We start from the raw sequence: 26,573 nt of genomic DNA, 5'->3' as shown, positions 1-26,573 counted from the left end.
AAATTTGCATGCTTGGCAACTGGCATGTATTTATGACGGTTGCAATATCCTGAGGTCACGTGATCACCCTTTGCGCCATTCGGGCAAGCAAAATCAATGGGGAAGGCAGATTCACTTAACAACCCTGTTACTAACTTAACAATTGCCATGATTCACTTAACAGCTCTGGCAAGAAAGTTCATAATTAATGGGGCAAAACTCACTTTAGCAACATGGATTTTGGGCTCAGTTGTGGTTGTAAGTTGAGGACTGCCTGTTATAAAGAATATGTTTCCATTTTTTATGTAGTCTTCTAACCTGAATTTATGGTGAAATATCTGAAAAGTTCCAATTACTAATTTTAAGAGATTTTTATGAGGACTATTAATTTATAGTACTGGGTTTATAGGTTTTTTTTAACAGCCTTCCAGGCAGATTTCTAGTTTTTGTTTCCTTGGCCGACGAAGCACAAATTAGGTATTTTAAGACCATCCAGTATTTTGATCAGATATTTTAGAGAAGCTAATTATTTGAAATTTCACCAAGCCAAGCCTATTTGGGTTTGTACTTTTTTAGACTATTTGAAAGTTGCTATGTCAGATAAGTTGTTGCAATTCATAGATCAGCATTTGGCACAAAGTAAAGGTACGAAGTGAGGTACTAAAACCACTCTTAGTAAGACCACACATAGAGTACTGCATCCAGTTTTGGTCACCACACTATAAAAAAGATGTTGAGACTCTAGAAAAAGTGCAGAGAAGAGCAACCAGAATGATTAGGGGATTGGAGACTAAAACATATGAAGAACGGTTGCAGGAACTGGGCATGGCTAGTCTAGTGAAGAGGAGCACCAGGGGAGACATGATAGCAGTGTTCCAATATTTGAGGGGCTGCCACAGAGAAGGTGGGGGCAAGCTATTTTCCAAGGCACCTGAAGTCTAGACAAGGAATAATGGATGGAAACTGAACAAGGAGCGATTCAACCTAAAAATAAGGAGAAATTTTCTCACAGTGAGAGCAATCAACCAATGAAACAGAAGTTGCCTTCGGAAGTTGTTGGAGTCTCATCGCTGGAAGAGATTGGACTGCCATTTGTCAGAAATGGTGTCGGTTCTCCTGCGGGGGGTTGGACTAGATGACTTACAAGGGCTCTTCCAATTCTGTTAATCTATTAAAGGAGCATTGCTCCTGCATTTTACATCTAATGTTGGATTTTAAAAAAATATCTTAAGTCTCCCTATCATTTTTACACTTTGTACCAAGCGTTCCCTTATTAATGGCTGTGTCTTCTTTTCTTTTTTAGCCACATCAACAGGAAAACACAATATGAGAATCCAGTTCTGGAAGCCAAAAGGAAAAAGCAGCTTGAACAGCAGCCTCCCCCAGCACAGCCTCCAGCACAACCATCTGAAGGTTGGCACCTCCTGAATAGAATTGCCAGGGTTGAAAAATTGGCCGAATACCAGGCATACACACTTCTGTAAAGTTTCATATTTTTGATAAATATCTGGACAGGCCTGGCTTCCTTCCTGCATGAAAACACAGGGAACGTGAGGTTATTTAACTGGAATATTTGAGACAAATAATCTGCTCACCCAAACTGTTATGCGGCCATTAGAAAAAGTCTCTTTGGGACTCTATAGGGAGTCTCTATGGCCGTTGTGATTTAACCACTGAAACTTGAATTTGAAATCGGCATGCTTGAGACATGTCTAAAGCATTCTTAGTGAAAGAAATGGAGCCCGATGGGTATTCTGCATGTTTAGTTCACAAAATGCCATGTTCAGTTCTTGTAATCGCACACGAACATTCACATATACACATCAGTGGTGGGTTCCAGGCAGTACGCCCTAGTACGGGCGTACTGGTGCTAGCGTACCAATGCCTGCTGGGAGCAGCAGGCACTGTACTGGAATGGTGCTTTGGAGGGTCCACCAGCCTGCCCACGTTCGCTACCTGTACTTGAGCCAAGCTGGCTATTTGCGTATACACACGCAGCGTATGGCACCTGCATGATGCTCTGCCAAGCAGCTGGAGCGGCGCAGGGCGGTGGGTGCGCATGCATGTGCAGTGCGCATGCACATGGTGGACGCCCAGCCCCATCACAGCATACCAGTTGCGACAGGATCTGGAACCCACCACTGATACACATGCACACTTACAAAAGACAAAAAGATAAGGCTGCAGAAACGTTTGAGCACAGCTTGAAGCTAATACAATTGCATTATTATGTACAAATTGACATAAAACTATATTAAAATTGTTCCAAAGCAAACAGATGCCATCCCAAACTAGATTGATTCATTATAACAACAAGGTAGCATTATTTGTTTGTGTGTTTTTGTATTTTAATATCCTTATCTGACTGCCTGAAACCAGCTGGACTCCAGGTGGCTTACAGTGCAGGAATTAAATAAGAAAAAAAAAAGTGACTAAAAACAGAAAGCTAAAAATGATCAAAATGTAAAAGTACTGTCTGGAACTTGTCCAGGCATAAGCAACTAAAACCACTTATGAAAACTTTATGGTTTATCACTAAATTTCCCCTGAGAATGACCAGATAAGGCTTCATGGATTGTGGGGAAGGTCATGCTTATGCCGTTTACAGCAGCATAATCAGTCTAAGCTCAGCCCTTGCTTGATTCCCTCCCTTCAGATGCCTGGTATTTACTTCATAAGAACAACTCATATACAAAAGAAAAGTCATATTTCACTTGTTTCTAGAAGCCATGAGAATGAGGAGCAAATATGTTCTTTAGAATTAACTGCTCCTGAATCAGTGGTGGGATACAACTGGCATGCCCCGGTACAGGCGTACCGGTGCCTGCTGGGCGCGCCAGGTATCGTTCCAGTATGGTGCTCCGGAGGGCCCGCCCACCCTCCCTCCTTACCTGTATTTGAGCTGATCGGGACTTTTGCACATGCACGCGGAGCATATGGTTCTTGCGCGATACTCCACCGAGCAGCTGGAGCGTTGCAGGCAGTAAGTACGCATGCATGCGTGCAGATGGTGGACACCGGGCCCCATTGCAAAGGGATCCGGAACCCACTATTGTCCTGAATGCTTACTTTTGGGTCTCTCCTATCAGGAAGTAGATTGAAGGATAGGCAAAATGCTCAGCAGGTGATCTCTAGTGGTCCAGGAAAGATGGGCAGATATTAATGGGGAAAGGCAAAGAATCAAAATCTAATATTATTGTGAAACGGTGCATCATGAAAGAACCAAAGGTTTCTTAAGAAAGGTACTAAAATAGTAATTTGGATATCCACAGGTTTTCTCTTCTTTCTCCATCTGTCCTGCTTAGATGCTGCCTCTCACAATTTGAAAAGCGAAATCTCAGTTTCTCTCTGTTGTGAGATACAGAAATATAGGACTTTTATTTGTTTTCTGATACAGGAAAGAGGCCTCAGAAAGCAGTGACTCCAAATAATTTCTGGGGAACAAATTTGTTTAATGGATATATTATTAATGGATAAATCATATCTGTTATAGCTCAATACTTCCTTCCATTAATCATTTCTCTCTGTCGATTTTCTGATACACAAAAGTAAATGAATGTAAGGGTGACAGTCTAAATAACATATATATTCTAAGATCATGTCTACGCCTGTAGTGATAGGTAATGAGGCAGCTCATAGCGGCCAGTATGTTCCATCCACTGGTTGGCCTCCCCCTCAGGTTTCCAGCTTTCCCTTGGTTAATGGCAGGGGTCTCCAACATTGGCTTATTTAAGCCTGGCGGATTTCAACTCCCAGAATTTCCCAGCGGAGTTGAAATCCGACAGGCTTAAAGTTGCCAAGGTTGGTGACCCCAGGTTAATGGTGGTGTCTATGCTTGGTCACAGGCATAGTTGAGATGATGGATTACTATTTGCTACACTTGTTCCTGTGAAGACTTTGAGGGACGCCCATAAAATCTGTAGTGACAAGTCTTCTGAAGTAAGTCACAGGAAGGGGATTGTGTCTCTAGAGACACAAAGAGTTTGCATTAACAATGTACAATGTACAAAACCAGAGTGGTTCATTGTGGGGTTGTATCCTATACATCAGGGGTCCCCCCCGACCCCTGGACTGGCACCGATCTACAGGATGCATGCAGCACGTGAAACCACACCCACTCTGGTCTGTGGAAAAAACTTTATCCACGGAAGCGGTCCCTGATGCCCAAAAGGTTGGGGGGGGGGCACTGCTATATATAATAATCCAACAGAACTTCCTGTTCCAGATGATACACTTCAAAAACAAATGTGCTTTAAATATTCTAGTCTGCACGTGGATGCCCTTTGGATTGTAGAATATATTTTAATGGTTAAAACAGTTAAAAACTCTTTTCTTTTCTTCCCTTTTTTTAAGAATGGACTGAAGACAATCCCCCCCTTGCTCCCCCTTCTCTTCCAAACCATGTTCCCACTAACCAGGATGCAGTTAGAGATGTTCCAGTACAAGGTAAATTGCTATAAGAGTAATGAATGTCGTTTTTCTTGTAAAGTGTCAGAGAAGAGCATCATTTATCCAAAACAGATCTTAAGATTTTCAAGAACATTCACCCCAACTTTACACCTTCCTCCAAAATTGTTTGCTGTCCTCACTAGCTCTCATTGGTTTAGATCCGTGATGGTGAACCTATGGCACGCATGTCCAAAGTGGCACATGGAGCCATTTTACCTGGCACGCATAGCGTCACCCGTTCCTCTTTCTGGTGAATGCCACGCACGCGCATGTGATGATCAACTGGCCTTTGTGCTTGCGGCAGTGCCAGAAACTGAAAGAGCTGGTCTTCCATTTTCTGGCGTGAATTTGCGTGCTGGCCAGCTGATCAGTGCGTGGGCATGCATGGCAGTAACCGGGGGGACTTGCTGGCCGGCATGCATGCAAACCAGAAGTTCATTTTCTGGCACACACGTGCCCCCTGGGTAGCTCCTTTTTCTGTTCACGGCCCAGTTGAGCGTGCGCATGCGCGTGAAGTGCTCCCTTTTTTGGCACTCGGTGCCGAAAAGGTTCACCATCCCTGGTTTAGATGCTTCTGTGGTTATCACAACCAGATCACCATCTCCAAATAAGAATATACAGGTAGTCCTTGACTTACAACCGTTCATTTATTGACCATTCAAAATTACAACAGCACTGAAGAAAGTGACTTGTGATTGCCTTTCAGATTTACAAAACATTGCAACATTCCCGCGGTCATATGATCAAAATTTGGATGGTTGGTAACCAGTTCCTATTTATGAGGGTTGCAGTACCCAGGGGTCACGTAAGCAGCAACCTTCTGACAAGCAAAGTCAATTGGGAAGCCTGATTCACTTAACAACTGTGTGACTAACTTAACAACTGCAGTGATTCACTTAACAACTGTGGCAAGATAGGTCGTAAAATAGGTGAAACCTCACTTGTCTCACATAGCAACAGAATTTTTGGGCTCAATCATGGTTGTAAGTCGAGTACTACCCATAGTGCTTATTAAGTCAGTATTATTAATTCCCACTATTCATCCTAGGAAGTAACTTTCTGAGAAGTTAAACCTTATGGAATAACAGGAATAGAAAATACCATATAGTATATTCTGGGAAGAATATTATTTTCCATAACATTACATTACATTCAAAGAGTGAACATTATCTGTTCACTTTTTGAGGTGTTCAGAGTAGCAAGGAAATACTCAGATTCAAGTTTTAGAAATCATTAAAGTAGGAAGCATTGTAGTCCCTCTTTTCTACTAAAATATTCTGTACTCATGAAAAGCTGCACTTACAACATGTTTGAGGTACTCAGCAGGTTCTGACCAATTCTGGAGAACCTGTAGCGGAAATTTTGAGTAATTCGGAGAACTGGTAAATACCACCTCTGATTGATCCCACCCCCATCTATTCTCTGCCTCCCGAGTCCCAGCTGATCGGGAGGAAATGGGGATTTTGCAGTAACCTTCCCTTGGAGTGGGGTGGGAATAGAGATTTTACAGTATCCTTCCCCTGCCACGCCCACCAAGCCACACCAAGCCCACAAGCCACACCCACAGAACAGCTAGTAAAAAAATTTGAATCCCTCTACTGGCTTAGGGGTGCCAAACTACAATGAGAAAAGGAGATTTAGAGAATATTGGGTATCTGCAGCTTGATACAAACCAGATGTATTAGCAGTATGCAAGCTCACTGTGTAATATTGTATATACAGTATGTTACTAATAACATGCAACAAGAATTGATGATGACTAAAGGGTGGGAATTCAGATGCCGGGTGGCAAGAGACTATTTCTGGGGAGTAGCTATGGGCATTACCACACACCCCTATTTAAAGTCTTCCTAGACGCAATCAGAGGCTAAATACATTGTTGATCTGGTTTAATTTTTGTGAACAGATTTATCTTTTGAAGAAGTACATTATTACCCTGTTTTGGATTATTTAGCATTGACATAACAAGAAAGTATTGAAGAAGTTCGGGCTTCTAGAATATTTGGGAATAAACAATTTAAGATATTTTTTCCTGTCCCTGTTGAATTAATTTGCACATATGTACAAATCAAGACCTGCTACACTTTATTATTATTTGTTTCATTTCAATTACGCTTGTGATTGAATAATTTAAAACCATAGAACTCCTCCTTTGGAACTATGAAAATACAGTATATACATTTGGAGACATTTTCTGCTGTAGTAGCCAATCAAAAAGAAGGTAGTCCATTCATGCGGAAAATTCTGCTTTTTAATTGTTGTTCCTCTAAAACTGATTTAATGCATGATATATAACTGCCTGTTAATTAGAAAAGCCAGAATATATAATTTCAAAAACTTTGCAGCTATTTTGAAGGGCTTTACTCCAACAGAAACCTGCTCTCAAATGCATCCACCGTTTTGTCAGAGGCTGAATCATAGTCATAGCCATTCTTAGGACTAGTTAAACACGTACCTGCCCTTTCGATTTCAGCTGATAAAAACTGGAGCTTTAATTCCCAATGACGGTGCACCAGAAATACAACCAGGAATTAATACATACAAAAATGATGCAGAGCTGATGCTCAATATACCCCTTTTATTAAAGATTCAATATTTTTTATTTTAATTGGTATTATGTAAATTAGCAAATGGTCATATGTATATATATATATATATATATATATGTATGTGTATATATATATATATATATATATATATATATATATATATATATATATATATATATATATATATATATATATATATATATATATATACTTAAAGTCACAACCCCTGGTATGCCCAAGTGTGGGAGGAAGGTCACACTTCCACTCTCTGTCATTAGGCTCGTCACAAGAGTCCATCCAGACAGAAACCCAATATTTTTACTGTTGCCTTTGTTATATTTGTGTTTTTATTTGTGCTGATAAATAAATAAAGGAAGACTAGTATAGATCTATTTCAAGCTATTTAGCTCTCATCAGCTAGCCATATCCTTACTGGTTCGAATCCCAGTAAGGATATGGCTAGCTGATGAGAGCTAAATAGCTTGAAATAGATCTATACTAGTCTTCCTTTATTTATTTATCAGCACAAATAAAAACATATATATATATATATATATATATATATATATATATATATATATATATATATATATATATATATATATATATATATATATATATATATATATATATATATATATATATATATATATATATATATATATATATATATATATATATATATATATATATATATATATATATATATGCATCCCCATATGTATATGGGGCCGTGGTGGCTTAGTGGGTAAGATGCTGAGCTTCTCGATCAGAAAGGTTGGCAGTTCGGTGGTTTGAATCCCTAGCGCTGCATAACGGAGTGAGCTCCCGTTACTTGTCCCAGCTTCTGCCAACCTAGCAGTTCGAAAGCATGTAAAAATACAAGTAGAAAAATAGGGACCACCTTTGATGGGAAGGTAACAGTGTTTCGTGCGCCTTCGGTGTTGAGTCATACTGGCCGCATGACCACGGACAGCGCTGGCTCTTCGGCTTTGAAATGGAGATGAGCACCGCTCCCTAGAGTCGGAAACCCCTAGCATATATGTGCAAGGGAAACCTTTACCTTTACATATGTATATACATACATACTTTTCAAGGTCAACAGCACTCTATAGGGCATAACCAAGGAGTAAGAAATAATAAGAAATTAAAGGTATATGATAAAATGGAAAGGAAACATAGCTATATCTAGTTAATAGCAATTCCATTCATACCATTGCAGCTTGCAAACAAACTTTTTTTTTGCCCCATTTATACATCACTTCGTAAATGCTTTCTGTTTTTTAACGCCCCACTTCTTTCTGAAGATCTCATCAACTCCATCCAACTATAACGTTCTCAATCTTACTCTCAGTCTCCTTTTATTTATTCCTCCTTCATAAGTTTTCAGTTTCAATCCCTTTCAATTCTACTCCATGGGACAAGGCTAAACTTGCCTCTTTCATGCTAACAAACACTTCTGTATTCAATCCACACTGATATAGCTCCTATTGGTTCATGTCCCTCCTTGGCTTTATTATACTGGACCATACTCTAGCTTTTTAGAGTCACTTAGGTGAGATGGATACCCATACAAATAAATCAAACCAAATCAAATCAAATCAAATCAATCAATAGTTTTAATTCTTACTGCATTCAACTTAATAACTATTTCTCCAGACATGTCTATCACTTCCGTAAAATATATTGCAGTATACTCTTATGCACAGCCATTTTTACTTTTTTTCCACAAACATTCTTTGCACAGACCTTGTTCTGCTCGCTACCTTTCTACCAGCATTTGAAAATTTAAACACTTATTATCCATTTTCCCATGTTTTATTAACCCTTCTGTATTACATGACATCCCTGCTTCTCATTGTATTGTAAACTATAGTCTATCAAACGTGCTGCAAATTGCTTTATTTTCCAACAACTAATTTCATAAAGAAATACATGTCCCATTGCCAATCAAGACTCCTCAATGTTTCAATACAAGAGAATGTAGATAAATAGATAGGTGGATAGGGATAGATAGATGGATGGATGGATGGATGGATGGATGGATGGATGGATGGATGGATGATAGATAGATAGATAGATAGATAGATAGATAGATAGATAGATAGATAGATAGATAGATAGATAGATAGGAGAGAGAAGAAAGAGAAAGAGAGAGAAAGAAAGAAAGAAAAAGAAAGAAAGAAAGAAAGAAAGAAAGAAAGAAAGAAAGAAAGAAAGAAAAAGGTTGAATTGGAGTACTTTCAGAGTTGTTTGGTTGTTGCAGATCTTTCACAATCTGACTAGGGAATATCATCTGTTTGAGTGGGTGCAGGGTTCATATTTATATTTGATAACTTGATCTGCCAGTGTGGTTCTTTCTTTGGTAGTTCCTTGATTAGAGTATTGTTTTCTGCTTGATAGTTTGTCTAGTGTTAATCCATGCTTATCTGGGTATTGCTACTGGTCTTTTGCCCTTCATAGTGGCTGTTACAAATTGATATTAGTCCAGTTAAGAAGCATGACAACTAACCTGGAAGGCAAGGTACAGGGAAGATCAGCTGACAGGCCATTGGAATAAGTTATGTTGGAATAGTAGCAGTCTTGGTGGCTGAGAAAAGGGAGGGAAGGAGGCCTTGAAAAATTAAAGGGTGAGTAGGCTACCAGCCAAAGTTAGAAAAGCAAGTTAGTAAATGATGCTATGAAATCAGAAAACGAAAAGTGCACATCAGATTTGACTTTCTCTTCCTGACTGGAATTTGTTTCATCTAAAACCTGGAATATATTCTGGGTCTCAGTTCTGCTGCCACCTCAGAATTATTTAGTAGAGCCCCATGGGTTTGTCTTGAGTTTCACACTATAGATTTTCCCATTTGGTACCCCTTGTGTTCTTCAGTGTTTGGGTGTGTGAAGAACTTTCTCAGAAGAGGAAAGCTCAATCAAGTTCTAACATTTAGTCCTTCTGAGAGTTAATTCATTTATAGAGGGGAATATTTGTAGCTCAGGTTTGAAGTAAGGAGTCTTTGATGTTCTCTGAGCTTGGCTGTTTTCTTGCAGACATTTCATTACGAAACTAGCTAACTTCATCAGTGCTGGTGGGGAGTTAGTTTATTGCGCTACTGGCAGAAGTTAAAGAGAAGGATACTGTAGAGAAATTAGTGCATTTATTTTCTTTCCTGATTTATAAACTTCTGAAATTTTCACAGCAGGGAAACCATTTTTCACCCGGAACCCATCTGAACTGAAAGGGAAGTTCATTCACACCAAACTGAGGAAAAGCAGCAGAGGCTTTGGTTTCACTGTGGTCGGCGGAGATGAACCAGATGAATTTCTCCAGATAAAGAGCTTGGTGCTTGATGGGCCTGCAGCACTGGATGGCAAAATGGAAACAGGTAGCCTGTCAGGCATGAGAGGAAACTTCTGGTGTCTCTGCTCTAATGGGAGAAGAGCCAGGGGACAATAGCATAGTTACCTGCAGTTCCATCATGTTAATTTGCCTCAATTTTTCACTCAAAACAAAAGGGAAATAACACAATTCTTGGGATAAAAACTAGATGTTCCCTTCCACAGTTTTGTTCCACACTGTTTACAGTACATTTTGCCAGTTGTTCGGGGTGCCTTGTTTTAAAAATCATGATTGCCTTGCTCCTTATAAAATTTCATGTCAACCCACGGTTAGTTACCGTTGGTGGAAATTAGATGAAATAAAGAGCAGCAACAGAGCCAGTTCAGGGTAGTGGTTAAGGTAGTAGGTTAGAAACAGGGAAGGCTGGGAATTCTAGTCCCACCATAGGCACACAGCCAACTTGGGCCAGTCACGTTTTCAGCACTAGGAAGGAGGCAACCAGTGGTGGGTTTCAATTTATTTACTACCAGATCACTCATGTGCGCGCTTGGGTGACACTTCTGCGCAGAAATGTCCGGGTGGGTGGAGCCTCCCGCCACCGCCACTACTGGTTCGCCCAATCCGGGGCAAACCAGTAGAACCCACCTCTGGAGGCAACAGTGAGTTACTTCTGAAATCTGACCAAGGAAACTGCAGAGACTTCTTCAAGTAATCACCAGGAATCAAAGTTGATTCAAAAGCTTTTTTTTCTTTTTATAAAGAGGGACAAAGATAAAAAACAGCAGCAGTCCTACAGTTAATAACTTGGCCTCTGTACATTCAATTGACTTCTAAACAAAATGAAAATCATGAAATATTCAATCAAGAATCCCTTTAACTAATACAATGCTAGAGAAAACCTATTAGTCTACCAGAATCTAAACCTCAATTATTCTATTCTGGCCAAAGATTTTTTTCTTCAAAAAGAAAAGAATGTCAAGCAGTTGATAGTGTCTCTATATAATTGTCTATATATAGCACTATAAACAGGCTATACCCATGATGGCGAACCTATGGCACGTGTGCCCCAGGTGGCATGCGGAGCCATTTGTCTGGGAATGCAAGGTGTTGCCCTGTCAGCTCCAATGTGCATGCATGCACCGGCCAGCTGACTTTGGCCTTCATTTTCGGCCATTTTTTTGCCTGAAGCCTCCAAAATGCAAAAAAATGGCCCTATGGGCAATCCGGAAGTTCAGGAACGGAATTCCGGTTTGCTCGTAGAGCTGTTTTTCACCCTTTGGAACCTTCAGGGAAGCTTCCTGAAGGCCCCTGAAGGCTCCGGGGGTCGAAAATCAGCCCTATGGGGAACCCGGAAGTTTGGGAATGGTGACTTCCTGTTTTGCTTTTATATTGCTTTTGTCCGATTTTCTACCTCCGGAGCCTTCAGGAGGCTTCCCTGAAGGCTCCGGAGGGCAAAAAACGGCCCTACGGACAAACTGGAAGTCACCATTCCCGATCTTCCTGGTTCCCCATAGGTCCTTTTTTCGCACTCCGGAACCTTCAGGAGCCTCTGGAGGGCATCCGGGGAGAGGGTGTCTTTGCCCTCCCCAGGCTCCTAGGAAGCCTCTGGATCCTGGGGACACACATGCATAGCATTATGGGTGTGGCACACTGGCGCATGATCCCCCCTTGTACTTCTCCCGCTTTTGGCACGGCAGCCAAAAAAGGTTTACCATCATTGGGCTATACTATCAAATCATGCAGGCATAAAGCCATTGCAGTGTAGAAGCAAAATATTACAATCTTCAGAATTTCTTAATAGCAGAGAATTAAATCTAAAGGACTTGAGTGTACTTTGAAACATGTGCTATGTCAAAGCCAAAATGTTCTGCCATTTTTATCGATAGAATTCAGAACAAAGTCCTTCACTGTGTGATTCATAATTGAACACACACAATGCTGCACTTAGCAAACCTTTTGAAGGGACAAAACATATTAGAGCTTAAAAATGCAAAGAGTAAATTTCCAGGACACTGAAGGATAATCCCATATCTGCTTAAAGCCTCATTTTATATAGGCAAAAGAGTTTTATGTAAGCAATTTCTTTTTCAAAAATAAAAAGATCAAAATATTTCTTCCCAAGTGAACTGAACTGTAACCCAATCTGTCCAAAATTATTTTTGAGATGTTTTAAAACAACTAAAAGCAAGAATTCTCTCATCTTTATTATTGGTTAAAAGTGAAGTTTACTGCTAAAATCAGTGCAGTCTTTTCCAGTCATCAAAATGATTCTGCTTTTTTTTAAAAGTATTTGACAGTAAGTTGATTTATTCTGATTCAAGAATGAAATGTATGTTACTACAGGAATATTTGATTATTTTAATGTTGGAATATATTTACTATTATAACAATGTTTCTTCCAGTTTACGTGGCATGCTATTATTGTTCCCACGTCCTTTCTTGGAAATTTTAGATCTAAGAAAACTATAGGAATTCTTCACTTATAACCACTCATTTAGTGAATTTGGAAGTTACAACAAATATCCCCAAAATGCTGTGAATAAAAATATTCACACAAAACATTGAATTCTGTCACCCACAGCATTAAACACAGATCCAAATCCAGTATTTTGTCCCCAGGAGCTCATGTGCTTAGTTATGTAAGGTAACTTCTGAATTTTTAAACTGTTGTATTAAATATTAATATAGTATAATATAATATTGTCAGGCCTAGAAGCCATCTTTTGCATTGGGCCTTCAAGCCTGCCACATTTATTCCTGTGGGAAACTGGGAGGGGGGATTATATGGAGTATGGGAGATATAATATTCCTTTCTCAGAGAGTCAAAGGTGTCTTGCCCTGCACCTTGAGTGGCGTGACTAGGAGGCATCTCCAGTTTGGATGGTGCCTGATTGGAACCTATGATGGACATGTGGGTACTGGGCAGGGTCTTGGGCTTTCATTTAGGTGGGAAAACCTGGAAACTTTCAGATTTGGGTTTTCCCAGAGGTGCCAATATGACCTCTCTAATAAAATGGAACTTTGAGGAAACGCAAGCCTTGGAGTCTTCTCTCGTAAGGGGTATTACTTGAAACCCTGACAAATAATTATAATATAATATAATAATATAATATAATATAATATAATAATATCATTAATAATATATGATATGACATGACATGACATTATAATAATAGTTTAAATATATTTAATATTCTGCTTTGGATTCATTGCCTCCTTTTCTCATGATCTCTGAATTTGTTGTGAAAAATGGCTATATAAGTTTTAATTTCACCAAAAAAAATTGTTACAATAATTTTTAATAATTGATAAGCAAAAACCACTCTTTGCCTGTTACATAGCATTTTGAGTTATTTGATGCCAAGACAAATGAACTCCCTGGGTGGATTTTCTTGAACTATGCATAGATAGATAGATAGATGGATGGATGGATGGATGGATGGATGGATGGATGGATGGATGGATGATAGATAAGTATATTTGATAAAACTACTACTAGTTCTTGTTTCTCTTCCACCTCCTTCCTTTTGCTATGCATTGAATGAAACAAGAAGTTTGTAGGTATAAACTAACCAGATTTTCAACCATTTGTTCTGTAGGAGATGTTATTGTCAGCGTGAATGACACATGTGTCCTGGGCCACACCCATGCTCAAGTGGTCAAAATCTTCCAGTCAATTCCTATCGGTGCCAGTGTGGACCTGGAACTGTGCCGAGGCTATCCTCTGCCTTTTGACCCAGATGATCCCAACACAAGCCTGGTGACATCTGTGGCCATTTTGGATAAAGAACCAATCATTGTAAACGGGCAAGAAAGCTACGACTCTCCGGCAAGCCATGGTAGCAAAACAGGGAAAGTTAACGGGATGAAAGAGCAGAGACCTAGCAGTCCAGCTGAGGTTTCTTCAAATGGATCCCACGGCTACCCCAATGACACTGTCTCCTTGGCTTCTTCTATAGCAACGCAACCTGAACTCATAACTGTACATATAATTAAAGGGCCAATGGGCTTTGGCTTCACTATAGCAGACAGTCCTGGGGGTGGGGGACAGAGAGTGAAGCAAATTGTCGACAGCCCAAGGTGCCGAGGCCTAAAAGAAGGGGACCTTATAGTTGAAGTCAACAAGAAAAATGTGCAGAATCTAACTCACAACCAAGTTGTGGATATGCTGATTGAATGTCCTAAAGGAAGTGAGGTGACACTGCTGGTACAACGAGGAGGTAGGTCCCAATTGTTTTCTTTTATTTAAAACCAAAGTAATCTACTTAAAACATTAGTGTCTAAATATACATAACTAGTTTAAATTGGCTAAAAGCAACTATAACTGCTGGCTTTTAATTTAAATATTTTTAAACAGCATTGTGAAAACATAACAAAATATCTCATGACCTTATTTTGAGCTAGCCCTGATCCTAGTATTTGCCTGTGTTTATTTATTTATTTGTATCTCCACGCCTCCCCACCCAACTTTATTATTTTTGCAAATAACTCAAGACAGCAAGCATAAATGCATTAGAGTTTGCCCGTGGCATTGCTTTTTTTCAGATATAAACACTACAAGCAGTCCTCAACTTACAACATTTCATTTAGTGACCATTCAAAGTTACGACGGCACTGACCTTTTTTCATGTTTATGACCGATCGCCATATTCAAGTGATCAAAATCTGTATGCTTGGCAAGTGGTTCATATTTATGACACTTGACATATTCTAGGCTTTGATAAGCTTCTGACAAGCAAAATTGATGAGGAAGCCAGATTCACTTAACAACTGGGTTACTAATTTGACAACTGTGGCAAGAAAGATTGCAAAATGGCACAAAATTCAACAAATGTCTCACCGAATAACAAAAAAAATGGTCTCAATTGTGGTCGTAAGTCGAGGACTACCTGTATTTAGAAATTGGTGGCTATATTACAGGCATAGATGGCATTTAAACTTTCTGAATATGATTAGTTGGGATTTGCTTGTTTGCTTATTGAAAAGATAAAATATCCATTTTTCATGGAAACTTTGAACTTGTTGAAATCAGCTGATTCATAATGTGTCTCGTTTCTGTCTAATTTTTTAGTACATTTCAGTTGACCATTTGATTACAGAATTATAAAAAGGGATTTGTTATAGTTGTTATACTCACCTTCCTATAACTGAAGAAATTTCACTTAATTCTTGGGACTTAGGGGCTGCCACAAAGAAGAGGGAGTCAAACTATTCTCCAAAGCACCTGAGGGTAGAACAAGAAGCAATGGGTGGAAACTAATCAAGGACAGAAGCAACTTAGAACTCAGGAGAAATTTCCTGACAGTTAGAACAATTAATCAGTGGAACAGCTTGCCTCCAGAAGTTGTGAATGCCCCAACACTGGAAGTCTTTAAGAAGATGTTGGATAGCCATTTATCTGAAACTGTATAGGGTTTCCTGCCTAGGCAGAGGAAGACCTCCAAGGTCCCTTCCAACTCTGCTGTTCTGTTCTGTTCTGTTCTATCCTATCTGTGTTTATCCATGTTCTCCATTGCTTTAATGTATAAAGAGAAAATCATTCATCCTTGTACTCCATCTATCTTTTTCACAGAATACATTCCAAGTTGTCTAGAATTAAAAACAGACAATATTTTGGGCCTGTGGGTTTAATTGGATTTTATATGATTGTGAGAGATCTTCACATAAGATAATATTCGGGGAGGTGTTGAGTTGTGAAATGGCTGCTAGCATGGATGTGGCCACTATAAATTATTTATTCATCAGAAGGCAAAAAAGAAAAAGAGTGGATTTGCCTCTTCTCTAGCTTGAAACTACTAGAATATTTGTACTATGGTATTCAAGAAGCGAAGGGACCAATATGCTACCTAAAGTCAATTTTGGATAACTTATGATGTGCATATTGACTCTGATGAGTTATCAGAGGACGATTCACAAGCACATGAGTACTTGTGGTTACCACAGTGCCTAATCTGTACAATATGGTTTTGGAAAAAAATGTGCATATCCTCACATTGGTTGTAGTTAATTTAGGAAAGGTGGGTATTTTAATTGTGGGATGTGCATGTAATCATTTAGTATCAAGGACCAGGGAAATTAGGAGACCCAGCAGTTCAAATGTGTATAAAGATTTATTGTAAGCTTAAACTCTGTATAAAAATCTGAACCACTAACGGGTCAAGGGAAATTAGCGAGAGTTAAGAATAGAAAGGAATCCAAGGTGGGCTGGAGTTAGCTCTCTTGTAGGTACGGAAGGATTCGTGACTAATGACACCTTTGACCCCTCCCTCGGCCTCAGCCTGGTCAGCTTCTACATTTAGTAGTGTATTTGTGGCTGCAGTCCCCAACCTCAGCACAGGTAGGACTGATATTTCAGAAGCATTTCTCAGATGAGAGACTTATGGATCAAATGGTGCCTTAAACTTTGCAGAATCTAATTGCTCTTATTTCATTCTCTGGAACCTCTGAACCCCTCCAGATGTTGGATCAATTTGGAGAGACTGAGAGACAAAATCAGAGAAAATTTAGCCAGTGCAAATTATAATGCATGCAATTTATCCAGAGGTGAATTGCTCAAAGTTTGGCCCGGATCGGGCGAACTGGTAGTGGCAGCGGCGGGAGGCTCCACCCACTCTACCGGACACTTCTGCACATGCACAGAAGCGTCACACGCGAGTGCACACATGAACACAAGCAAACCAGTAGCACTGGGATTTGCAACCCACCTTTGATTTTATCCCCTTAATCTTAACTCTCCAAAGTAAAACATGGATCTGAAAATAACTGCCAATTATCACATAATATTTCTGCTCATTCCTCCTGAGCCTCCAGGTAGAGCAGAAAGTGTAGCCTTTAGACTAAAAACCGCCCCCAGGGTGTTAGTCACCTTCTGTTCTAGTGACTTTGTAATAAAATCTTCTCCCTTTCTATTCATTGTATTGTCAATTCATCAAGCCCTTGGTGTGTATAATCACCCTAAGCTCTTAAAATTGACTTCATCTCTCTTTAGGACATCTCTCCATCACCTTCTCTTATCTGCAGCACCACAATAACAGGCAGATCATTGGAAATGCCGATCCTTTCTTTATCTTTGATTTTCATTGTTTGGGTATGTGTAACTATGCATTTCATTGTTTCCATCTGCATAGTGAGATTTCTCAATTTCAGTGTCATAGATTATGCTAAAGGTTATCACATTCCACTTAAACATCATTGAATCTCTTATTGTTGTTCTTGAATAGCTTGAGTGATTTAGCATTCAGCTGCATAGTAAGAATTTTACCCTAGACTTTGGAAGAGATGTTGCAGCTGCCAGCTTTAAAATCCAGTAGTACTGAGCTGTCCCATTGCCGTTTTGTATATTATTTTGAGAGTAATTTGTTTTAAACAAATTGGTGCATGAAGAACAAGGGATGGAAATCCCTAATTTGATAGTTCCAACTCCAAAATGGAAAATTTACATTATGGCAGACATGACTGACTAAAGTTGCCTTTTTGCTTGTTGTTGATATTACTATAAGGACAGACGGACAAGAGCTTAGCCTTGGCTAGAGACTTTCCCAGCCAGCTTCTGGCAAGTAAAATCAATGAGGGGAATTCACTTAAAATTCACTTAAAAAGTGTGTGATCCACTTAACAAGCATGGGATTTGCTTAATGACTGCAGCAAGAAAGGTCATAAAATTGGGCAAAACTCGCTTCACAACTGTCTCATTTAATGACAAATTCCAGTCTCAATAATGGTTGCAGGTCCAGGAGTAGCTGTAATAGAAAAGAATAAGTGTTTTTTTTTACAAGTACATTAATAGCATACACAAAGTTTTAAGGGCATCCTTGAATTTTCCAGAGCTGTTTGTTTTATGTAAATTAGAAAACCAAAAATGCAGCAGTAATGCGCCAGTATTTTTTTTTTTAGTAGTAGTTTTGGAGAGGAAATCTTGACAGACATCACCCCCATTCTGTCAGTGAGGAGAGGGTCACTTGTGAAAACTCCTCCTTCTACACAACTCTGTTCTTTTTCATTTTACTTCCACCCTGTGTTTTTTTTTCCTGGGTCATGCTGCCAGAACCAAAAGTTCATACGATACACAATTTTTGTTGGATTTCTTCTGGGAGGGATTTCTGGGTCTTGGTTTAGAATCAAACTCTTTTCATCAATCTTGAAGTACACACTGTTTGGGCTACCTCTCCCTCTGATGTCCATTTGGAAACAGCACCTGGGAAAATGCCTTATTCTTAGGCAGTGGTGGGCAGCTATGACCTCTTTACAAGAGAGGTGGTATTCAACAGGTTCTGACCAGTTCTGGAGAACCAGTAGCGGAAAATTTGAGTGATTCGGAGAACCGCTAAATACCACCTCTGACTGGCCCCACCCCCATCTATTCTCTGCCTCCCGAGTCCCAGCTGATCAGGAGGAAATGGGGGATTTGCAATATCCTTCTCCTGCAGTGGGGAGGGAATGGAAATTTTACAGTATCCTTCCCCTGCCATGCCCGCCAAGCCACGCCCACAGAACTAGTAGTAAAAATGTTTGAATCCCACCACTGCTTTACAACCTGTGGACTTCCAACTCCCAGAATTCCTGAGCCAGCCTGGAATTCAGGGAGTTGAAGTCCACAGGTTGTAAAGATGCTATACTGTAGTTGCCCATCCCTGTTCTTAGGTCTTGATTTTATTGGCATGTCATTTCTGCCCAGTCAAGCTCGCTAAGCCTCCTCAATGTAGCACAAAGCTGCTGTTCTGTGATACGCCAAAGATTCTTTGGTCATGATTACAAATCAGGCTGAAAAATATCAGAAATGTATGTGTAGTAGATGTGACAAGTTCAGCCAGCTTCCAAGCCACAATTATGCCTGTCTTTTAAAATTCAAGATGCACATCCAGAGAGAGGATAGCCTGTAAAATATTTATGATAATGCATCCACCATTGGAATCTTGATTCCCAGTAATTAGATCACTTAGGCTGACAGATCCTTACCTCTGCTACCACTGTGAGCTGGAACAAAGGGAAAGTGAATGAAGGAGAAAGCAGTATGAAGAAGTTCCTTTTTGTAAATCAGCATTTTGAAAACTCCTTTAGGGCGCTACCGTGTTTTCCCAAAAATAAGACAGGGTTTTATTTTCTTTTGACCCCTGAAATAAGCACTTAGCCTTATTTTCGGGGAAGTCCTATTATTTTTGAGGTGCAGGAGGCAGTGAGCATGGTCACCTCATGGCTGCTACTGTGTTGCAATACTTTCAGGGAGGGCTTATTTTAGTGCATGCACTGGAAAAGCACGATTGTGCTTATTATCCGGGGATGTCTTATTTTCAAGGAAACAAGAGTATTTGGTATACTATTCCTCTCAGCTAACCAATAAAACAAGCTTCTCAGTTCTGAGTCAATTTTTGTAGGAAATTTTATTATATATTTGGGACAGGTCCCTGCACCACTGTGTAAGATCCATGGCATTCATACATTTAAAGGGTGCCAATGCACAAAGTACTTTAAGCACAATAGTGGAAGCAAATTACAGGTAGTCCTTGACTTACAACAGTTCATTTAGTGACTGTTTGAAGTTACAATGGCACTGAAAAAAGTGACTTAAGACCATTTTTCACATTTATGACCATTGCAGCATCCCCATGGTCATGTAATCAAAATTTGGAAACTTGGCAACTGGCTCATATTTATGATGGTTGCAGATGGTTCCTGAGTTATGTGATCACCTTTTGCAACCTTTTGATAAGCAAAATCAATGGGGAAGCCAAATTCACTTACCTGTGTGACTAAATTAAATGCAGTGATTCACTTAACAATTGTGGCAAGAAAGGTTCTAAAATGGGGCAAAGCTCACTTAACAAATGTCTCACTTAGCAACCGAAATGTTGGGCTCAATTGTGATCCTAAATCGAGGACTACCTGCAGTGGTGGGATTCAAATTTTTTTACTACCGGTTCTGTGGGCGTGGCTTGGTGTGCGTGGCAGGGGAAGGATACTGTAAAATCCCCATTTCCTCCCGATCAGCTGGCTCTCGGGAGGCAGAGAATAGATGGGGGCGAAACCAGTCAGAAGTGGTATTTAGCGGTTCTCTGAACCACTCAAAATTTCTGCTACTGGTTCTCCAGAACTGGTCAGAACCTCTGAATATCACCTCTGACTACCTGTGTAACAATGCTGTTTTGTATTAATTGGTTACCTTACATTTTATTAGCTGTGCTATGATAAAACCAGCAGAATATGTGATTGCAGTTATTAAGTCACAGAGATTGTTATTTCAGATACAGTCAAGGAATTATTCTGGAATAGCTACTTTATTAGTATCACAATGTATGGTTTGGATTCTTTTTTAACTTTCCTTGCTTCTTCTTCTAAACACAAAACAAGACAAAAAAGGATGCTTATGAGAGCAGAAATTCATATAATTCATTTCTCTTTCTTCGTGAAAATGGTAATAGATCCTTTTATATCGTTGATCTACCCCTCTTATCATGATTACAGGTAAACATAGAAAACTGTTCAAATGGAACTTAGAAACATAGAAAATTGATGGCAGAAAAAGACCATCGAGTTTGGTCTTTGAGATTTTTTCTTTTTGCTTTCTTATTTATTGTTTTTAATTATTATTTTTATTTACTTAATTGTTATCGAATGATAGACACGTGTTTATCCCAAACATGTTTAAACTCAATTATTGATAATTAGACAAACTGAAACTTTATTAAGTAATTGGCAGTATTCAGTGCATCAAATCTTAGTTTAATACGCCAGGCTAATCCCTAGGCCAGTGATGGCGAACCTATGACACGCGTGTCAGTGCTGACACGCGTAGCCATTTGGGGTGACACGCACAGGATTTCATGCGATTCATCCTCAGCTCCTGCACGGCCGCCGAGGATGAAAGAATCTGTGCTGGAGGAACGGGGGGGGGGACGTGTGATCTCCCCCGCCCACACTCACTTACTGTATTGCCGCCGCCCCTTTCTGAGTGCAGGGGCTGCTGGTAAGGCGTGCGTGCTGTGCGCACACACGTCATCAGCGCGGCGAGGGAGGACCCGCAGGAGAGGAGCGCGGGAACAGTGCGCTGTTTATTTATGAAAGGCTCTACAAATTTAAACTCTGCAAGTTTGAGCATTGCTCACTCCATAGCTCAGCATGCAAAAGCGCTTAATGAGGGAGAATTTATTAAAGAAACTCTCCTAAGATGTGCGCCAGTTCTATTTCACGATATGCAGAATAAAGATGCAATTATTAAGAGAATATCTGAGTTCTCTTGGGGCGGGCTGGAGCGGCATGTTGATGAGGACGTGGAGCTGGAAGCAGCCGACTCCACAGCCCTGGTTCACGGCACCCCAAACAAGTTCAATAATATCAAGGGCAACATACGAAATCGACTGATGAACAAAGAAGTTACTAAGCAGGTATGTTAAATAATTTGTTTTTGGTTTATTAAATACAATTATATATTGCAATTATACATTTTTGTAGTTTAAACTATAAATTGCGCAAAATTATGTTTTTGTCGAAGTGACACACAACGTGAGTTATGCTCGATTTTTTGCTGATTTTTGACACACCACGCCAAAAAGGTTGCCCATCACTGCCCTAGGCCCTTAGCTTTCATTTTGTTTTTCCATTATTACAATCAAGTGAAGAAGGCAGGAGTGCTCCTGTCAAAATGGGAAGCTATAATTCATTACTTCCAAATGAGGCAAGATTTGGAAGCAAACCTTAGCCATGGCTTCATTATCCACAAATTAGGTCAGAATAGCAGGAAGTTACAATTTACTGAAATATCCCCACTAATTGAAGAAAGGTGAGAGCAAGTAGGATTCATTGCAAATATGAAAGTCTGGTTCTCCATTGACTCGCAGTCAGAGGCATAGATTTGAAATGGAAAAGATTTGGGTTCCCATGAATCTTCTTGTGAGTGATTGTCCTGCCAAAATTACTCTAGAATTGCAGCGTAAAACCATCCAGGAAGTCACAGAAAACCCATTAAAAAAAAAAACATCCAAGGATCTGTAAGACACTATTGTTGGTGTTCATGATTCTACCTTAAACCAAATACCCGGATGAAAATATGTTCATTAAATAAGGTGGAAGCAATTGCTTACTAAGAAAAAAAAAGTAATGCTTTTCTCAAAATTGCCCAAACATTTCTCAATTACCTTCTAGGCCTTCTGGAGGTATATTCTATGAACAGATACATCATATTTTCAGACTGTATGACTACAATTATGTTTGATGCTCATCAAACATTGCCATCCACAATTGGACTCTCATAATATCTCTTGTGTTAAGCATAGAGGTAGAGCATTATGTTTCAAGTATGCTTTGCTGTCTGAAAATCTGGGCGATTTGCCATCATTGAAGGAAAGATTAATTTTTGCTTTGTATGAGTGAATACTGCAGGAAAATATTAAGCCATCTGTCTTCTCAAGGGCAAGTGGGTCAGATAGCAAGACAATGAACCCAAGAATGCAGGCATATCAACAAGAGAGTGCATGAAGAAGATGAAACTCTTTTAGAATTTCCAAGTCCATGTCTGGATAGAAACACCATAGAAACATGGGAGGATCTGAAATAAGTAATAGTGCTTGAAAATCTTCAAATGTTACTGAGTTGTAGGAGTTAGCTTTGGAGAGGTAGTAGTCCTTACAAGTAATCTAAGAATCAATCACCACCTATTGTAAATTTTACTTGCAATTAATGTAGCTAAAGGTGTGCAACCAGACACTGACTCTGAAGAGTCAAGTACTTTTTTTTTTCCATTTTGGCACATCACAAGTTGGTTTCATGTCTCAAATAATCAACCACCAAACTTGCATTGTTTTTTTCAGTCAAACTCCTTTTAAAGTGTGTGGAAGAAGGAAGGTGTGGATCTTCCCCATCCCAGTCTTTTCAGAATGCAAAACAGACTATTGAAGTTCACCTTTAAATTTTCTACATTCTAAATTCACCAGTAGCTTGTATGCAAGTTCTTAAATGAAAATTCTTTCATTAGGTTTTCTAATATTTAAAAATCCCAGTCACTTCATTTCCCCACTTGTATTTCTTTGAAAATGTTCCTGATCTTTACTATCAAAGAATCACTAGGCCTGTATCTCGTAGCATTTCATCAATCCCTAAGGAACCTTCCCTTATCTGTAACAGTACTTCTCATCCGTTAGTCAATTCCACAGGGTAAGACACGGTATTGCCAACTGGACGAAGTGTTCTCCCATGTGATAGATGATTGGCATTATCAGAATTGACAACACTGATTATTCATTACTTGTAATGTACCGGGTGATAGGTTAAGGTCAGTGCAAACCTTAAGTACTTATTTAGAGCAAAGGAAGAATGGACAAGTACATGAATTATCTGATTTTATTAATGCATCCTTTCTCAAATGAGACAGATGTAAATATTATCAATATTTAACAAAGCCACTTACATATTCCAAGTCATTTAATATTCAGACAAAAGCAATATGGATAACTTTGAGAACTTTTTATTTGTGTACAAGTTTTAAAATATCAAATAACACATGTCTTCTAAAACTTGCACAAACCATTTAAAGTTTGCATAGAACACTCGGAGTCAGTTGTAGAAAATTAAGCCGAAAGGCAATTCATGTAATTGTGATGGGAAAATAATTGCAGGTTGTAGGGTAATATAATCAAAATGGGTTCAGTTGCTTTTCCCATAGTGATGCTGTTGTGCAAATGTGAGAAAAATTCAGGGATGCAGCTGCTAGGTGACTATGGTGGTGGTTAGAAATAATTGAAAACAGAAAAGGCTTATCTTCTCAGAAATTGATCAGCTGGTTCCTTTGAGCTGCAGGAAGAAGGAAAAATGATCTGAAACTAATAACAATTCGCAAGATTTGAAAACTTTAAATCTCTGGCAAATTTCTAAGGGGTGGCCAGGTCTCGCCATTGCAGTAAAAAACACATGGATTCTTGGAACAGCTTAAAGGCTATCACAAATTTATTGTGGCTTAAGCTTTCATAAAGTAGAGCCGACTTCTGCAGCTACACCTGATAAAACTCAGTCTACTAAGACTTATAGTACAATAAATCTACCCAGTGGCCTTTAAGCTGCTGAAAGAATGTTTTAGTTTCTCCCTCCTTTGGGTCTGAATAATGAGGTTTTAATTAAGTCATCACTTTGGGTGTGAAACTCTGCGGAGCAGAGATGTTGACCTAACTGGAGATTTCAAATATAAAAACTGTATAATCCTACAGACTCTAGTTTTGTCCTGGTGTTTTTTAGCAGACGTGATATAATATAACACAAGGTGGCACAGCAGAACCTTATATTGTGTATTAAACAAGGCACGTTTTAACAAGAGGTGAGATTCTCCATTTTCCCAGTTATGACTTACACACCAGTAAATCAAGCAGGCATTAGATTGTCTCAGCTAGGAGAGACAAACAGTATTTTACTCTGCCTTGCTGAAAGCATATTGCAATGTCATGTTTGTCACAAGTGGCTTCTATATATAATTTGTGAAGGTTGAAAAATCGGTGTTTGGTTCAAATAAAGGTTGTAGCTGGGCGATTGACTAAGCAGCCGCATTGAAAGCTACAAAATTCAACACAAAGGGGGTGAACTGTGTGCCTAGAATTGGCTTCATTAATTGATTGTCTTCAGTCATTAATGGAACAGGCGTGCCTAGGCCCACTGGAGATTTTCTCCCATTTTTTTTCATGTCCTATAAGTCTGTCCTTGTTTTTGAAAATATATAAATCTCAACAAATTTTATTAGTCGTTCTCAAATGCTCTCTCTTTGAATTCCAGAAACTATTGATTAATTGTTCATCATCATCATCATCAGTCTATATCTGATGAGTTCAGACATATTGCACAAATTGATTGCATAGTTCTACTTTTGATGGAAAGAAGAGGTATCAATGTATTTAATCTATGTTTCCATACAGCGCTAAATAGTAATGTGATTTGTTTGAGTTTGACTCAGTATGATCTGTGAATCTAACTAAATTCTTATTTGTGATTTAAAGCAATATGTAAATCCTTTCAATTATGATTTAATCAACAGAGTACAATTAAGCAATTTAAGGTTTAGTATAAAAGTGTTCTACCTCATTGCATTGTTCTTGTTCAGTTGCTAAGTCATCTCCAACTCTTCGTGACCTCATGGACCACAGCACACCAAGCCCACCAGTCTTTCACTGTTTCCCAGAGTTTGCCCAAATTCATGTTTGTTCCATCAATTAAACTATCTAACCATCTAATCCCCTGCCATCTCCTTTCCCTTTTGCCTTCAATCTTTCCCAACATCAGGTTTTTTTTCTCATTTAGTGGCCAAAGTATTTGAGTATCAGCTCCAGGGTAGTATTAATATCATTTCCAATATTTATAACTGATATCATAGCTTAGTTAGAGTAACTTGGCAGCTTTTATTTTCTCTCTCTATTATATGAGAACTCAGGGATCCCTAGTGAATAAGTTGGACAGTAAGTATAGATAAAACTTCTGAATATAGCATGTAATATAAAATCATCTGTTTTTAAAGTTTTGTGAAATTTCATAACCTTTTTTTTAAAAAAAATGATCAAATGAATGTATTATAAATATAACAAAGGCTTTATTCATAATAGCTGAATTGAATTAAATTAAAATTGAATGTTTTGAGGCAAGGACATGTTGAGTGCAAGATGCGAGATGAGAGAAGCTAAAGTTTTATAAAACCAGATTGTGAAGGTTGAATACCAGAGGATGTCATCCGTAGGTCTATATGCAAGAAAACACTTCAGTATTTTTGTCTCGGCATTTAACAAGAATTAGTGTTGATTTTCTTGCAGGAAAATGAAATTCAAAGATTTTTTTGATGCATACACTCATGCCAATGCGTCTTTTCATAAATTATATATATTTGACTTTATTTCATAAAGAAGTAATTTTGTTGAAGTAACAACACATCAAGATTTTTTTCCTCTTTGCTTTTTAGATCAAGCTTTGTTTGACTTTTAAAAGTCTATAATATGATTTTGCTGGCAAAATTTTCTGCAGAGTTAATTTAGTATCTTGCTTTCTCCACACACAAAAAAAACATTATTGCTCATTAGTGTAAATAATTAAGAGCTTCTTCTTTTTCTTTTAGAAGTCCTACAAATAGATGTGTATTTACTCAGTAATGTGCCCGTTCACCTTTATACTAAAAAGTTTGATTGCTGTTTCAGATGTCCATTTGTGAAAGTGAAGCTTATCTTTCACAAAATAAAAAAATGTTCCTTATTCCAAAATCCTAGAAAAGCTGGGCAGAGCATTTGGGAATTCCAATATGCTTGGGTCTCCAGGAAGCC

At 38.9% G+C, this 26,573-nt stretch overlaps 1 protein-coding gene across 26 annotated transcripts in view; it reads left to right on the top strand.

The window, feature by feature from the left end:
• Positions 1-26,573, top strand: part of MAGI1 (membrane associated guanylate kinase, WW and PDZ domain containing 1) — a 525,907-nt gene that overhangs the window by 419,792 nt on the left and 79,542 nt on the right. For all 26 annotated transcript variants that reach the window (XR_015695875.1, XM_087708837.1, XM_087708839.1 and 23 more), the window contains 4 exons: positions 1,283-1,392; positions 4,333-4,425; positions 10,163-10,348; positions 13,902-14,522. Coding sequence is in view for 25 of the 26 variants with exons in the window: in XM_087708837.1 (XP_087564963.1) it covers positions 1,283-1,392; positions 4,333-4,425; positions 10,163-10,348; positions 13,902-14,522 (1,010 nt within the window). In the remaining variant the exon portion in view is untranslated. The remainder of the gene's footprint in view (positions 1-1,282; positions 1,393-4,332; positions 4,426-10,162; positions 10,349-13,901; positions 14,523-26,573) is intronic.

Source organism: Thamnophis sirtalis, unplaced genomic scaffold (genome assembly GCF_051295495.1).
Source record: "Thamnophis sirtalis isolate CommonGarterSnake01/CBP01778 unplaced genomic scaffold, rThaSir2_p1.2 scaffold_3, whole genome shotgun sequence".
Classification (NCBI taxonomy): Eukaryota; Metazoa; Chordata; class Lepidosauria; order Squamata; family Natricidae; genus Thamnophis; species Thamnophis sirtalis.
This window is presented reverse-complemented; position numbering and strand designations above follow the sequence as displayed.